General features: G+C 36.6%; 2 protein-coding genes across 2 annotated transcripts; one reads left to right on the top strand and one right to left on the bottom strand.

Moving 5' to 3' along the window:
- Positions 1–85: 85 nt before the first annotated feature.
- On the top strand, positions 86–2645 carry LOC110751285 (uncharacterized). The gene has a single exon (XM_021951726.2). The coding sequence runs from the start codon at positions 636–638 to the stop codon at positions 2283–2285; it is 1650 nt and encodes a 549-aa protein (XP_021807418.1). The 5' UTR covers positions 86–635; the 3' UTR covers positions 2286–2645.
- A 4390-nt stretch (positions 2646–7035) lies between these two features.
- On the bottom strand, positions 7036–11178 carry WRKY57 (WRKY DNA-binding protein 57). The gene is made up of 4 exons (XM_021951812.2): positions 10483–11178; positions 9174–9317; positions 8466–8905; positions 7036–7337 (listed from the first exon to the last, which is right to left on the bottom strand). Exons 1-3 carry the CDS (start codon positions 10902–10904, stop codon positions 8479–8481), a joined length of 993 nt encoding a protein of 330 aa, XP_021807504.1. The 5' UTR covers positions 10905–11178; the 3' UTR covers positions 7036–7337; positions 8466–8478.
- Positions 11179–16866: the final 5688 nt, after the last annotated feature.

The following is a 16866-nucleotide window of genomic DNA, read 5'->3' as shown; positions in this document are numbered from 1 at the left end:
AATTGATCAGCGAAGGCGTCTCGCTTGACTACACGTGCTGCCAATCTTTTATGCCCTTTTTATCTTTTGCTTCCATGCATGGAATTCTCCTCCGACTATAACACAAACTAAGAGAGAGAGAGAGAGACAGCTAGAGGGAGCTTAGAGAGAGAGAAGAACCTCTGAATCAGTCATGGTTAGCTTTGATTGTTTTTTACAGGCCTCTTCGTCGCCATTATTAGCGACCCATTTCTTAAAGTTTTGATCTTTTCAATTTAAACCCAATTAATTTTATTTTGCAACATTGAAAAAGGGATTGTGGGTACTTTGATATGGAATTTAAAGCGTTCCTTTTTGTGGGTCGGATCTCGTACTTCACAAAACTGTCACATCTCAACATTTCGATTCTCATCTGTTACTCACCTGCAATAAAGCACCAAACCTTGTGATCTGTTTTTCAGCTGTTCGATCTGAGATTGTCCCTTCACTTGCTCTGTTTCTCTCTGCTATTTGGGTCTTTTTGCTGGAACAAGCAAGATCATGGAATGGAATGCTGCATTCTAGTTCATTTGAGGTAAGGCGTGGTTTGCTGATTTTGTTTTCTTTACTAGTGCCTATCGTTTGGTTTTGACTATTGAGTGATTAAAAATCCAACTATGGAAGAAGAAGATCAGAATCAGAAAAAGAAATTTGTGTGCAAGTTTTGCAACAAGAGGTTCCCTTGTGGGAAGTCCTTGGGTGGTCACATCAGGACCCATTTGAATAAGAAACCAACTCTGGAGAAAGAGGAAGATGATGATGAAATAGCTAAAGCTAGGATAGTGAAGTTTTCACCTTCAGATGTTGTGGGAAAGAGCAAAGGAGATTCAGGGTCTGAAGCTGCTGGGCATTCTGGCTACTCTCTCAGAGAGAATCCCAAGAAAACTTGGAGGTTTGTGGATTCAGGCCCTACTTTACACTTGCAGCAGGGAAAGGTGTGCAAAGAATGTGGTAAGGGGTTTCAGTCATTGAAGGCTCTGTGTGGTCATATGGCTTGTCACTCGGAGAAGGAGAAGCTGATTAACAAGCTTGAAGAAACCTCAGACACTGGTGAGAAGCAGAAACTAGTAATGGATAGTCAGTCAGATACAGAGACATCAGCTCCAAGGCTGAGAAGGATCTCCAAAAGAATGAAATACCAGAATCTTGATGTTTACTCTTCTATGGCAAATGGTTCTTCATCTGGTTCTGGGGTCGAGCAAGAACAACAAGAGGTGGCTATTAGTTTGATGATGTTGTCTCGGGATTCTGGTCACAAAGGGGGTTTGAATTCATTTGCTGAGTCTTCAGATAACAACTCTGTGGTTTTAGAGACTAAATCATCATCTATTGATATGAGAATTAGTACTGAGCAGGGTCTCAATTGTGCCTCGAAAGTGAATGATATTATGGGCATGAAGAGAGCAAGAGACGAAAAGTTGAAATCTGAGGAGATCACTGTTTCTGACAATTCTGATTCTGGGTATTTCAGACATGAACCAAAGAAGGTTGAATCAGATGTTTCTGTTGATGGGTTTATTAGGAATGGTGAATTTCACAAGGTTAGAGCAGAATTTGGATCTAAATTTGAGGGATATGAATCCTATGATGTTAAGTTAAGAAGGGGTTTTCATATGAAATCTGAAGTGGGGAAGGATCATTTGTCAAAGGAAGAAGCTCATCCTGATCAAGTGCATAGAGGAGGGTCTTTAAAGTACGCATTGAGAAAGACAACCAAGAACGGTTTTCACAGACCATTTACTAATGGTTCTACCAATGTTGAAGTCTGCAGAAACGCTCGAAAGAGCAGCAAATATGAGTGCTTGACTTGTAAGAAGACCTTCCACTCTCATAGGGCTCTTGGAGGACACAGAGCCAGTCATACAAAGACCAATGGCTACTCTGAGTCCATGTACGAGAGTGGGGAAAACAGCATAGACACTGAAGTCTCTCCTGTTCCAACACCCGAGAGTAAGCTTGTTGAGCCTTGCAGTGGCAAAAGACCAATTGATGAAAACTTATTATCTGGCAGTGCAAAGAGAAATTCAGGTTCAAAGAAAAGCAAGGGACATGAGTGCCCATTCTGCTTCAAGGTTTTCAGGTCAGGCCAAGCTTTAGGTGGTCACAAGAGGTCCCATTTTGTTGGAGGCCGTGAAGTCAAAACTGTGGTACTTAGGCAAGAACCTGAAGCCCCTCATGAGGCTGAAATCACCGCTCTATTTGATCTTAACCTTCCAGCTCCTATGGAGGATGAAGCAAATGAGCAATTTGGGTTCATGACATGGTAGGTTGGAAGAAGGAACAAGCATGAATTCTTGGTGGGTCTTCTCTACAACTTACAAGTACTCTGCCATTTTTCTGTAATGTTGCAAATGCAGGCAAGTACAGACAATTTGGTGAATTTTTTGTTTCTCTTGGGCCCCAGATTCAAAGTATGCCTTGCAGAGGTAATGGTTCCATTTCTGGTTCATGGACAGGAAGGATGAGTTATTCTTGCAGTTTTCACCTTCCTTAGTTTTTTTATTTGTTCTAATAATCTATTTGATCGTCTCATTTTGAGTGCACTGATCTGTTTTTTTCCGAGACATGTAGCTATAGGAACTTAGCTTCTCTCTCTTCCCATTTTGAAATATTTAATATTCTCCTCACTGTTTTGGAATGTCTCATAATATTATTTAGAGAGTCAACAAGTTTTTAACTATAGCTTCTATTATAAAATAAAAGACAAGAAGACAAAGTAGGACTACATCATAATATGAAAAAGGTGAAAGTTGGTCACATATCATCAACAATGTTAGTGTGAAATACACAATTCCCTTAGCTCTCAAACTTTCCCATTTACAAGAACAAGTAAAACAGAATGTCAAAAAAAAGTATGTGCTCTTGAAATTTTTACCTATTTTATGAAAACCACTTAATGAGGAAGTGTCACTTTCCATCACCAAGCTAGGGCCCTTGACACCAGAAAAAATTACAAGACAAAATGAAATAAGAGGACTAATTGCCTCGCAACTTTCATAATCAACTCCACTTGTAATTGTGGCCATTCAGAAGTCAAGCACCAATTTTTTTCACTGGTTGAGTGTGTTTTTCCCAAAAGTATCCAGGACCACCTGCTTTATGGGGAAATGTTGAAAAGTGCCACTAAACTTCAAATGTTGGGAGATAAGTTTCCTCTAGAATTTACATCCCCATTCACTCAGATTTGCATTTTCATCTCTGTATGATGAAATGATTACAGATAGGATTTTTTTTTAAGCCACCCTTACTTGTTGTAGTTGCTTTACAATGAGTCCTCTTTCAATGTAGAAAAAAGTGTTTCCCACCCCAACTAAATTAGACCCATTAACAGCAAAATCTACTGCAATAGAATTCAGCATGAACAGGGTTGTTAGAGATGTGGATGAATCTTAAACATGAAGCCTCAAATTGGATAAGTATATATATATATATATATAATGATTGTACGGCTCTAGGTGGTTGCATAGCATCTGCCACTAAGCTTTAGAATTTTGTTTAAATTCAACTTAGTGACATGTGAAATCTACCATGGCCTCATCAGCAGGCCCACTTTTTCTTTTTCGGCCAGTAAAGAAGCATTTGCATTTGCATCAACTCAGAAACAAGAACCACTTGAGAGGAATATAAACACTTTCTGTAAATAGAATTATGAACTCATATGGGATGTGCTATGGAACACCAAATCTTTCCAAAACAAATCTGTATCTTATTGCACTGACATAGCTCAATTACTTTATGAACCAGAAACAAAACAAAACAAAAATCCATGTTTTCTTTGATTCAGTGGACCCAACTTGGAAGGAACTTGGTGGGATAGGCCAAAAAAAATCCAAAGCCATTGTTGTTTTTCTTAACCTGTGGGCAATAGAGCCCATTAGTACTATGGGTGTTTGTTTCCTGAATTTTAACTTTATTTGTTTAAAATCTGATAAATGTTTGTATGAAATCCAAGAGCTTTGAGTGGAATTGGTCATAACCTGTTTTTTCCATTTTTATCTTTGCTTGAGCAGATGGGATGGGAATGCAATGTATTACCTAACAATTAAGGGTAGGGTAGCGTACCCTTGTGTTTCTGATTTTTTTGTTTTTGTTTTTGTTTTTGGGGGGACATCTCTCTGTCATGCCTTCTTCTTCTGATCCTATAACGTGGATGGATGAGAGAGAGAGTGCTAAAATCTTGATTATTTTCTCAGTACTGAGAGTAAACGACTGCACACACTCTCTTTGGGCCGGTAGATGTAGGGTTTGATTTTCCATAGATGGGCCTCTCTCGAATCTCAAATTCATAGAGAGTATATCTAACCAGGCCCAAGCCACAAAAAGGCCTTAGCTCAGAATATAACATGCTTTTTTTAATTCTTTTTTTGCAACAAAAATAAGGTGTGATTCCAGAAGGTACAAGAAATAAATTAAATATAGTGGCAATAATTTGTTGGATACCAATTTAGAAACACAAAAGGAAGTTTTATAGCAATGAAACAGCCAAAAGAGATGACTGTTATGATATCTTCCTGCCTTCCTTTTTTTTTTTTTTTGGTGAACAAAATGGTGGCAAGTGTGCAACCACTCCGAGCCGGGGAGGGGTTAAGGTTAAAGCTCTCCCCCTGGGGTTCTTTTACACATGCGGAGCATCGAACGCAGGACCTCACTGAGGAGCCTGCTCACATTCGGCCAAACATGGTGGACCCAGCCCCAACCACTGGACCAAACCCCATGGGTCCTGCCTTCCTTCTTTATGACCTAAAAGGTCAAAATGTAGAGGATTTATTTATTTATTTATTTATTTATTTATTTATATAATTTGTGGTGTCACTCTCTCTTTCTCTCTTTCTCTCTCTCTCAATCAATTGCAGTTGGGTTGATGGAGATGGCCTAACCAAATGTTTATATAATTAATATAAATTCATTGGAGTAAATTATTTTAGTTTTGCAGTTATTATGAGAGCTAATCAAATTCTAATAATATAAAGTAGCTTTAAATTGATATTGACTGTTAATTGGTTAGGAGGACAGGCACATCACGTACGTAATCGCCCATGAATAAATAAATAATAACTTATATGCCATCGAGGAGGAAGAGGAGGAGGAGGAGGAGGAGACAAGGAAGTTGGTTGGTTCTGGGCTCCCGTACATGGAGCCCGGTGAGACGCCGCTTTTATCTCTTGTCTTTCTTTATCCGCCCATTCCCCATATTGATTTCGATTTGGACAACTGACTCACTGACTCAAAACCAGGTCTTGGTTAATACGACACGCGTCCTCCTTGCTCTGCTCAAACTTAAGACAAAGATTGACTACACGACACTCCTCAATTCAATTTAATTGTCGTGACTCGTAGGCATGGCATTAGTTACAATCGGGATAGCAAAACAGTAATATTTTCGGCCAATAATATTATGTTATTTGAAGTGTTATCACGTGTATTATAGTATTTATTAGTTGGAATTGCTATCTCTGTTTCATGGAAATTTTTCTCTATAACGTAATATCACCACAATTTAAAAAGAAAGTTGCTATCATTCATCTTATCCTATTCATCTTATCCTATTACTGTTGTTGGCTGTCAAAACTTATTAATGAATTCCCAGCTTTTTTATTTTCTTCTTTTGCCTTGAAGGAAAGTTTATGCTGAAGATTTATCAAACCATCACCAAACTAATAAATTAGGCTCCCACTAATTACTTCCTCAATTGTATATATATTGCATGGAAAAGCTAAGTAGGTGGGTAGGCACAATAATTAACCTCTCCAGCGTTAGATTAGCCGACAATTAACAAACAATTTCGGTAAAGAGCGCACGGGTAACTTGTGTATAATTGCCACTTTTCGCCACTCGGCCTGTAATAAAAGAAACGTAATTGCAGCAACGGAATTATAAAAAAAAGACATATTTAGTATATACCTATTTTTAACACAAAATATATAAATAAACCCTATATTTAATTTCTATAAATAAACCTAAAAAAAATCCAGAAAATAACAGCTGGTTCTATTTAATTTAATTTTAATTATTAAATTACTTTGATGCCCTATTAAGTATTTTGAGTTTTTTTATGAGGTTTTGGGGTTGGGTTTGTTTTAAGAAATAGATTATAGTTTTATAATTTATAAGAAGTTAAAAGTCTCTTTGTTATGTTGTAAATGGGCTTTGAGTGTGTTTCTAAAGTCCATTTCATATGGGAGCATTTTTGCTCACTACTTTAACCCAAATTGTATCTTCACCACCCTTCTCAACATTTGACATGCGTCTATTGGCATAACCATAGTTGCATAAATACAAAGTAAAGAGTTAACTATAGTTATACCAAGGGACACGTGTCAAGTGTTGAGAAAAGTGGTGAGGGTACATATTGGGTTAAAGTGGTGAGCAAAAATACATCACATTTCATATAGAGTATTTTTATAATTTGAGCCCCTATATTGGGTATAATAGTAAATCTCCTTTAAAAAAAATAGAAATATAAGGTGAAAAGGAAGAGTTAAAAAAATAATAAGTAAAAGTGAAAAAGCAATGTCGGCAACTAGAAACTAGGGCAACCAACACGTACGCAAGTCCACGCAACTCAGTCGGCAACTAGAACTAGGGCAATTCACAGTCTAACGAAATCCTTATGTATGAAACAACTTGTTTCAAGGATCATACCAATTAACTTCCCTAATTAATTCTAAGGTTGAAGATGAGTATTAATTCATAAACCTGTCGATGAGGAGGTGCATGTATATGATATCCACAACACTCTTATAACCATATGCATATTCGATATTACATAAATTTAGTTCTTCTTCTATGCGGACGTCTATAACATGCAGAAGGGTAATAAAAAATACATGACATTTGCACGGTAATAACATGCGGACGTCTTCATAAGAGAAAATCTGTATACATATATGCACATTATATAATGTAATGTTTAATCATCAAAAAGTTAATTAGACTGAATATATAAGATCAGATCTCAGTTTATAATTAAATATCGTAATTAAACGGTGGACTACCTACATGATTGTGCATGAATAATTGGGATGTTTAAATAATTTAAATTATATACACAACAATAGGGATTAAGAGTCTCATGGTGCTCAGATCAGTTACATGCAAAGCTTAAATGTCATAGACCAGACCACACTCATCTCCTCCGATATAAATATATATATATATATATATATATGTATTTGGCTCTGTTGGATTTTGGAAGATGCGCATGCTCCTCATAATACTAGCTAGTTAAGCTGAAGATACTGCACTGCAGCTGCTACCCGCATATGCATGCATGCATATATATATATGGCGACGTTGACCGAGCTTGAATAAGGTCAATGCTACACAACAAATAATATTTAGGTAATAATTAGGTTCCATTTACAAAACCCTCATCATATAGAATAGAATTTTGTATAAGTTTCTTCTTTTAAGCTTGTTTTCTTTACCTTTTTAAAAAGTTTTTGGCTCATCCCAAATGTTCCCGGTGTGTGTATATATATATATATATTGATGCGCATATTTTCTACCCCATATTATAACTCACTTGACGTATATATATTCTTAATTAGTGCGCCACCTCTTTTTTTTTTCTTTTTTTTTTCATTGCAAAAAAGTATTTCAAGAAATGAAATTTGGGCTACGATGCTGAAATAACATAGAAGGCTTCCAAGAATATAAGAACATATATATATATACATAATGCAGAAATTAATCAAATACCACAGCAGAGGTTGAATAAGAAAAATATATAATAAAGCATTATGGCTTTAGCTAGAGCTGGCTTTGTTTTGGTTGAATGAATGAAAGAGGAGAGGAGTCCTATCAAACAAAAAAACAAAAAAAAAAGAATGAAAGAGGAGAGGAGACAGCTGAATAATAGATGTGGTGTGGAAGGATAATAATTAAAGTACGGGGCATGTAAATTGTAATGATCAAGGATAAGATATATAGTAAACTAGGTAGCACTAGATCCCAAGCGTAGCTGATAAGTTTGTAGCCAATGACAAGTACATGATAGATGTTGATAGTGGTGGTGCATAGATAGATACAGTTCTATTTTCACATCAAAAAGCAAAGACATATTTATATATAGTCAAAATCTGGTCACATAGATTAAGAACCACTCATGTATATACTTGACGCTTTTGCTTTTCTTTTTTTGCCATCTCCTGGCAGTCCAACCATAGATTCCAGATTTTAAAAGCTAAATTCTTTCATTCATGCGCCTAAAGTAATGTTTCAATATTCCAGATCAACTTGCTATGTTTCTTAGGCTAGCAGCTAGCTTCATCATCATTTCATTTCTTTCTTTTTTCTAGCTTCATCATCATTTCATGACTTAGGGTTTTGCTTTCCATATTTCTAGTAATGTGTGCAACCTACTTAGCAAAGGTTATTGTATAATCTCACTTCATTGATTCGATTCGATTCAATTAAATAATTCAAGTGAATGGGTGTATAATTACCGTTTTACCCATCTCATCGATTACGCATCCCAGGAGGTACAATGTCCCCAAGAAGCCCTTCATCTGTAGGAACTGCACTTGTCTGTGGATCGAGGCTGTGGGATGATCCTCCTCCTGCAGCTTGATCATCATCATCATCATCATCACCACGTGGGGATGCTAATTGGTGCGAAGTCGTTCGTGTCAAGTTAACAGGACTAACTCGTTCTCTGGGTTGAATTGCAGGATAATACATGAAGTGTGAGCTGACTGGAGGCAGCTGCGCCAACTGGTGGCCTGCAAAGCCAGATTCTGGAGCAATCACTCCGCCCCGGGGGAATGCAACGGTATGATGGCAGTGTTGGCCTTCGTACGTGGTAATTACAATCGTGGGATCTTCAGAGGAACGTTCAACCCTTTTCTTCACTGTGCATTTGCTATTTGTGCAGCGATAGTAGCTCCTGCAAAACACACGCTTCACTTGAGAGCGTAACAAATAAATTTAACGGTTCGGATTATGAAATGTAATTTCGTAAAATCATTGGAGGACAATGTTATTCTCACTCTCATTTTGTCTCAATTTATCATATTCAATATACATATGCGATCCCTGTGTTTTCAAACCAACAAATTGCCTTGAAACCTACAGAATTACTTGAAATGAATTCAATACTGAAACAAAATAATGTAAAGTTGGTCTCCAGATAAGTTAATTCAAAAGTTGCAGACCTTGGAAAGGGACTGTTTTTGACAGCTTTCTGTCCATATTTCCTCCAGCGGTACCCATCCTCAAGATGATCAACTTCACTCTTAGTCATAAATGCAAATCGTGGCTGCCGGATTCTCTTCTGCCCCTTCTTTTTAACCTTACTCCTACAAAATATTTTACCTACAATTATCACAATAAAAACAATATCTTGAAAATCCAAAAGGAAAAAGCAAAACTTAGTGAATGAATTCATGTCCTATATATATATATATATTTCAAAACAAACAGGAATGCTAAAGTTACTTATAATAAGTCATGTTTTGTAATGCTATTAAAAAATTTATCAGTTCTAACAACAAATAAATTACAATCCATGCATTATATGAATTTTACATAGAAATCTAAAGTGAATGTGCATTGTAATTCTTGTTCATTAGAGTTTTTCGAAACGAAACCGTAAATGATTTTGCTTATGTTATAGCTCTTACTTCACATGAGGAGGCATGCAGAGTATAGAACCATGCAGTGCAGGCTCTCTATGATCATCAAAATGATATGGTACATGTAATTATAAGCCACCATTATTAGGAAGAACTGTAACAATAAAATGGACCACAAATAAAGAAGAATCCCATCCAAGAATATTATGATAAAATCACACCACTAAGCATTGTATTATAGCATGCAACTTGGAGACAAATATGTCGCATGCATTCATCACATTATGACGCAAATGCTAGGACACTACAGCAAGAACAAAGATTAAAATAAATAATAAATAATAAAACTAAAAATTAACAAAGAGCGACCCCTAATTATTTAAAAGACTGATTAATTAGTATATTCGTTCTAAACATTTTAGTAATTTGCGAGAACAAATATTATAAAAATAAAAATAAAAAAGACACAGAATTATTTTACCCAAAAGCGTGAAAAGTTATGGCACGCCATTACCGCCGTAATAACGGCGGTGTTCGAGTGCACGAAAACTGCAGCCCTTTAATTTCGCTCAATTCCCTTCTCGTGTTGAAAATTACGAAAATGCCACCCCAACTTGCATGAATGAAGCGAACTTTACTATACTTATTATTATGCTGTTAGTAATATTCTGTTGTGTTTTCTGTTTTCTGTGTGCGCGGAATTTTCTACTTTCTAGACTGTACGGACGCAGATTTTTGCAGATTGCACCCAAACACTCTCACTGTCTCTCTTTTTCATTTTGGAATTCAATTATTGATTGGTTTTGTAAAGAGATACCTGGCACAGCTTAGCCCACAGAAAAACAAGTTAATTACGCATTTAAACCATTAATCATTGAAACCCACTCACGGTATCTCAGGTGGTGGTTTGCCGCCGGACCCCGTTGATTTCTCCGGCGGATCCTCGCTGGAGGTCGACGAAACGGACGGGTTCGTCGAAGCGGATCCGACGACGGGGGCCGGGTCGGAGCTCCGAAACGCCGCGGTGCTGCTGCTGCTGCTGTCGGCGGGTCGCAAGCAGTCCGCAACAAGCTGGCTACTAGTTGCCGTCAAATCGGACATGTCGCGGGTTCCGATCGGGTCAAGTTCCGAAAAGCCGTCGGGTCTGGAGCCGTCCGGGTGGAAGTTCCAGCCGAATTCGGTGAGGAGTGTGTTGTCTCTGACGTCGTGGCTGGAGAAGAAGTAGGCGCTGTCCGAGTCGAGTGGCCAGGTGGACTGAGTCGTGAACTCGGTCTTGCTAACTGGATCGCGGTTGTCTTTGTCGTCGTCCATGAGAATCGACCAGGATCGGTTGAGATTGTAATCGGCTGTGAAAATTGAGCATGAATCTGAAGAGAGATGCCAGAGAGAGCGAGATTAGGGTTTTGGGGTGTTTGGTTGTGCGTGTGAGTGTGAGTGTTGGAAAGGACGCGTAGTTTTTGAACTTTTTGAAGGGTGGGGAGGGGCTTGAAAGCTTTAGTCTCATCAATGTACAGTTGCAAATTGCAATTCAATTTTCCTACAGAAGAGAGAGAGAGAGAGAGAGAGAGAGAGAGAGAGAGAAGTGGAAATTGAAAAAAGGAATCAAATTAATAAGAAGAGAAAGAAAGAAAGAGAGGGGAATAGAAAAAAGATAAGTTAGAAAAATCGCCGTCAACCTCTCAGTATAGTACGGGAGGCTCATATTTAAGCAAACAGGACAGCCCCGGCCAAAATGGCCCCCACACGCTTCAATATATATTTTTAGTCCAGTAAATATTTATTATTATTTGTATTATATATATATATATATGCCACTTGGTTATGTGGGATGCCTAATATTGCATGGGTCGGATGTATGGTGACTTGATGATATTGATGAGTTTGTGAATCTCATACCTTATGTGTATATGTGGTGAAACGCGTACAAATTATCATTCTGGTGTGGATCATTAGCAATGCTAGCTAGTCTCGTATGTGATAATAATACTATTAGGGTTTGTTTGGTACGTCGGATTGTACTAACTAATTTCTTTCGGATAGTGTTAATATGTTTCGGAGAGTACTGACTATTTATCCATAATATTATAAGGCGTTTGGTGTTGTTATGGATAAATAATCTGACTAAACTATACTGTGTTTGGTGTTGTTCCGAATAACATCGACTCAAACAATTTTTTTACAAAATATTCTTTGATAATTTAAGTGGAAATTGAAGTTCAAATGACACGAATTTATTTTTATCTAAACCGGGGTGTTTGGTGTATTATCTAAACCGGGGTGTGTGGGTTGTATTAGTTAGTCGGGTAAGAAGAGTATTAAAAGCCCAACTCGTTTAAAATAGTAAGGTAATTAAATAATACAAGTTGACACCAGACACCTGACATGGACTATTTACTCCTATTTAGAGTCTAATATGGTGTACCAAATGATTCCTAAGGTTAAGTTAAGTTCTTTATGAACTTTACATCCAAATTTTGTATATTTTTGCCCATTGCGCATCATGTTCATGCTTGAAAGAATTATTCATCTTACAAATGATATACACATTGGTCCGAATTGGGAAGAGTTTGATTTGGTCTAAGATTGATAAGGAACTTAACCAAAAGAGTATTATGAAGTTTGATTCATTTGAATGGAAATTTTGAAGACATATATCTTCAATGGTGATAGTGAAGACATATATGGATGTATGATTGAACTCGACCGGACGCCACTTTTAATTATGTACATAAATAGTTTATATTGTACGACTATTACAATGATGCCCATGCTTGTGCTTACCCAATTCCCCTATTCTCAATTTATTTCATGCCTTTTTCTACACCCATGAAACATCATCTTCCACGACTGAACAACACCAATAATTGAAATCATGTTTACACGACTAACATTACAAAAACTCCATAGTCGTATCATCAACTTTTAATTTGTTTTCTTTACCAATTTAACGGGAAATTAGAGTTGCATGTGTGTAAAAGTGCCTTTTTTTTTAAAAACCTCATGATAAATGTTTGTGTGAGACGTTTCTAGAGCTTAAAGTGATTATTGATTGATCTAGAATCACTCCCAAACGAGCCTTTAAAAAAATCAGCTTAAAGTTTTACCATAATTAATATACGAGTATAGCGCTTGCGATTTCCATAAACTATTTTTGAAATAAAGTTAATTCCCTTTTATACACCTTTGTTTGTCTTTCTTCTTCATTACCGATAAAAACAAATATTCATCTCCAATTATTCAATTTCCTTTCGAATATAGAAAGAGTGGAGACCTGCCCCACCCGAATTTTTATGGGTTTCACTAGTTTGGAAGCCATGGGCTACGTTGAAATATCTGGTCCAAAAAAAAAAAAAAACCATGGTCCATATCAAAAACATCTGACGTGGAAGATTTATGTCCTCCCATACCAAACACAATAATCATTCTATTATCTCTTAATAAAGTTATAAATCTTTATTTATGGACCAAATTATTACTCAAATTAAAATACCTTTCCCCATTACTTAATTAATCCAAAGACTGATATCCGAATCTCTTAGTTTATTCACACACAAAATTTTTAAAAAAAAAACTACTTGAGCCACAAGCAAGCACGTCAATTTCAACCCCACTTCCCAAATTACATGTTCATTGTCAAAGAGCTGGGATCGCCTGCTTCACGTTCCAGCGTTGCACCTCTTTTGAAGCATCGACAAGGCCAGGGCCCACATGCGTGTGTGAGATACCGTATGAACGCACGTGTACTCTTAGAAGGAAGAAGGTAGGGACGGGGGCCCCACAGTGTCATCTCACAAGATTTTATGTAGATAATAAATTAGGTAACGTGGGGTAATGGGATCGGTCGATGGTTACAATAACAAACATGAAAGCTTTGAAATCTTTTGAATCGTCCACTTGCGGGATTGTGGAACCCTTAATTGACTGGTTTGGTGGATCCCCAGATATATACAGTAATATTATCCTCTACCCTAAAAATATTAGGGGTCCCTTAACCCTGTGGGACTCACTGCTTTGAACAAATCTTGACCTACGTACATCAACCTAAATTTTCAGACAGATCGGACCATAATAAGTGGATTTCAATTTCAATCCAAAAGGTTTCGATCCATTTTTAGTATTTTCGAAATCTTCACATTCCAATTTCAATTCTTTTTTTTCTTCTTAGAATTTTCAGATTTCAGAACTTTTGGATGTCCTAATTTAGAAATTCTCGGATCGGAAACTTGCACCCTTACTTACAGCTCAAGTCCCATAAGTAAAAATTATTGAATGTACTAAGTTGAATTAGTAATTAGTAATCAGATGTGGAATTTAGCTTGAAAGCAAAGCACCTTAAATTATTTGGAAATTGTGAGAGAATCCGGTGGGAGAAAAACTTCTCTACCCGTTTTATTGTCTCTTTCTTCCTATCTCCTTCTTCATATTACTTATTTAAAAAGGAGAGAGATAAAAGGATGGGACAATACAATGAGAGTGGGGAAGTGGGGAAGTATTTCTTTGAGAGGTCAAACATCCAAAATTTGTAATGTCATCAATCGAGTGGTTGTGGTTTCCTCCTCAGCATACAGTGCAGACCAGTGAGGGGACCCTCACCATTCCCTGTTTTGCCTCCACCGGTTCTATGATTTGATTATTAATTTATTATAATTCTCAGAACAATTATTACCTTGTTAAAAATTATAATCATGCATTATGTATAATTAAAAACAAATTGCAAATATTTGCTTAGTTGGTGGTGTGTCGATAGGCTATAGGCTATAGGCTATAGGTTAGGAAATTAGGATGGGGTCCGAGCTACCATATCCGCGGCACAACTGGTGGAGTTGGGTCGCTCTTTACCCACCTAGTTAGCTTAGCTAGGCATACGATTTTATTTATAAATAGTTAAATATAGATATAAATCCTTCTTGCTAAAACGGACAAGAAATAAAAAGCAAGTTGGACCATTTGAAATTTCAAAATCACTTTCAAGAATGTGATTTCAATCTTAATCTGATTTTAATCTTTTATATTGCTGGATTTTTAGGAGGCTTGATAGTATAATGACGCAAAAATAGCATAAATTGTTTATCATATATCGTTGTCCTTGTGCCATCACCAAAGAAAATTCATCTTTTACGCACTGAATTGAACAATACGTATTAATTGCACTAATGTTATTTTCCACATTTCTTTAAATTGATTTGAACTCTAAATTCTTAATCTTGAATTGATGTTTGTCGGTACATAAACAGAAGGCACGGACTCAGGATTGAAAAATAACTATGGGTAACTTTTAGGCCAATTTTTCCGATCAGAAAGTTTCTATTGAAATTTCAAAAAAGTCTACTTTGTTTTGGGTTATATATATATATAGAGGTATGAGAGAATTTCAGAAAATTTGGATCGGATTTTGGACCTACCTAGACAGACATAATTTTTCTTAAACTTTAAAATTTGATATAGAAAGGAGCTGCAAATATGCCTTAAACCCACGATTATGAGGCATGACACAGAAAATTACTAAGTAGATCGCAGGTGTTCTAGATTTGTTTTTGTTGGATTGTAGTAGCTGTTGTAGATGAATGCGTGTGCACTGTGCCGCATTATCTTGCACCTAAAAGAAAGAAAAGAAACGAAAGTGACTGGCAAAAAGCCTAAAACATGGATCCTAGCTTCAATTGAAACTCCAGAATCACGTCGTTGGATAAAGTAACATCACATTCACAAGTCACCAAACCACCCCCACCACCAGCCATATACATTCATGAAATATAATTGTTTAAAGAAAACGTGAAGGAGCAAAAAAGCATTTGGAAATTATAATCGAGTGAAAGTTGAAAACAAACAAGATACCGCGTTCCTTGGATTAATTTTTTTTTTAATCTCCTCCTTTATCTGGGTCATTGTCATGAGTCATTAATCTGCTGCATGCATGTGATGTCGTATATAAATGATATGATATATGTATTGTACAGTTCCCAGAGTCTAATCTTCTTATTATATAAGGTGCCTATCAAAACGTTATGGATTAATGTATGCTTATCATGAATCTGCGTCCCATCAATCTGCGTCCCATATCCCTACTGCAATAATTAATTATTTTTATTAATGGAGGGTGGGTTAACACCGGAGGGGAGAAAAGAAGTTTGATGATTTGCAAATCATTGGTCTCAGGTTCAAACTCCCGTTACACATTCTTTGACAAAACAAAAAATATATATATATAACGCAAACTATCTAGGCTGCTCAGGCCGTACCAAACACTTGCGGTTCATGTTGGTCATCATTGATCAGCAGCGCCAATGGTGATTTGAGATTAGATATCCTTTTCATCCCACTCGCATTTTATTAATGAACCGAATTAGCTGCTCAAGATTTGGGAGTATTGCGAGGGGACCATTTGTTTTTATCTACTTTTGGTTTACCGTCGCTCTCAAGAAATATATTGACAAGTATTCCTAGTGTAAATTTGATGCTAAATTCTCTTCTAATCAGAAAGAAAAAAAAAAAAAAAGATGTAATCTACAATCGGCCGACACCGAGAAATTAGGGTTACAGCAAGTAAAGATTAGATAGAGTGCTCAATTATATAAGCAAAAGTGGGTCAAGGGAATTATACCAAGATTAACCAGAAGCATTGAACCTTGATGCATATAGCATCATAAGTTTCCGTTGTTAGTAAATTATAATGATTACACTCATAGTGGAGGCACAAATGCCATGATTCTAGCTTCAACAACCATTTTTTGTTCCCTCTGCGAAACCCTAACTGAAAGTGACACACAGACACATTTAGGCCAAAAGATATTCTTCTGCAGAATCTTAACTGCTCACAAAAAAATATGCATGTCGGGGGAGTGAAATTTATACCAAATCATAATATGTATATGCATGAATGAACCCAATGCTAGCTAGCTTTCATGCACAAATAATTGTTGGAGTGTACCTTTTTTTTATTTTAACTTTAGCTTTAGAATCATTTTTAATTAAGTGGGGTTGCTTTAAGATATTATATATATATAATATGCACTGCTCTCTCTCTCTCTCTCTCTCTCTTGCTAGCTATGAAATTCAAGGATGGACCACCTCGCAAAAGTTTAATTCAAAAGGGTTTCACACCTTTCACATATATATAAAGAGCCTAATCACATCATAAGCTTAACATATGATCCGGGAAAGATAAAAAACTTTTGTCATTAACTCTAACTTAATTACATTCTCTAATCAAGATAATAATCTCTATTTCTGCATGAGATCGATGGCTTGAAATATCGTACGTTCCAACAGGTAG

This window comes from Prunus avium, chromosome 1, assembly GCF_965620075.1.
Source record: "Prunus avium chromosome 1, drPruAviu1.hap1.1, whole genome shotgun sequence".
Taxonomy (NCBI): Eukaryota; Viridiplantae; Streptophyta; class Magnoliopsida; order Rosales; family Rosaceae; genus Prunus; species Prunus avium.
This window is presented reverse-complemented; position numbering and strand designations above follow the sequence as displayed.

What these genes read in the sequence shown, in the direction of transcription:
- LOC110751285 (XM_021951726.2), top strand. Translation starts at nt 636, where the DNA reads ATGGAAGAAGAAGATCAGAATCAGAAAAAGAAATTTGTGTGCAAGTTT.
- WRKY57 (XM_021951812.2), bottom strand. Translation starts at nt 10,904, where the DNA reads ATGGACGACGACAAAGACAACCGCGATCCAGTTAGCAAGACCGAGTTC. An exon ending in AAACCACCACCTGAGATACC is followed by an intron (nt 9,318 to 10,482) that starts GTGAGTGGGTTT and finishes AATATTTTGTAG; the next exon opens with GAGTAAGGTTAAAAAGAAGG. An exon ending in AAAAACAGTCCCTTTCCAAG is followed by an intron (nt 8,906 to 9,173) that starts GTCTGCAACTTT and finishes TGTGTTTTGCAG; the next exon opens with GAGCTACTATCGCTGCACAA.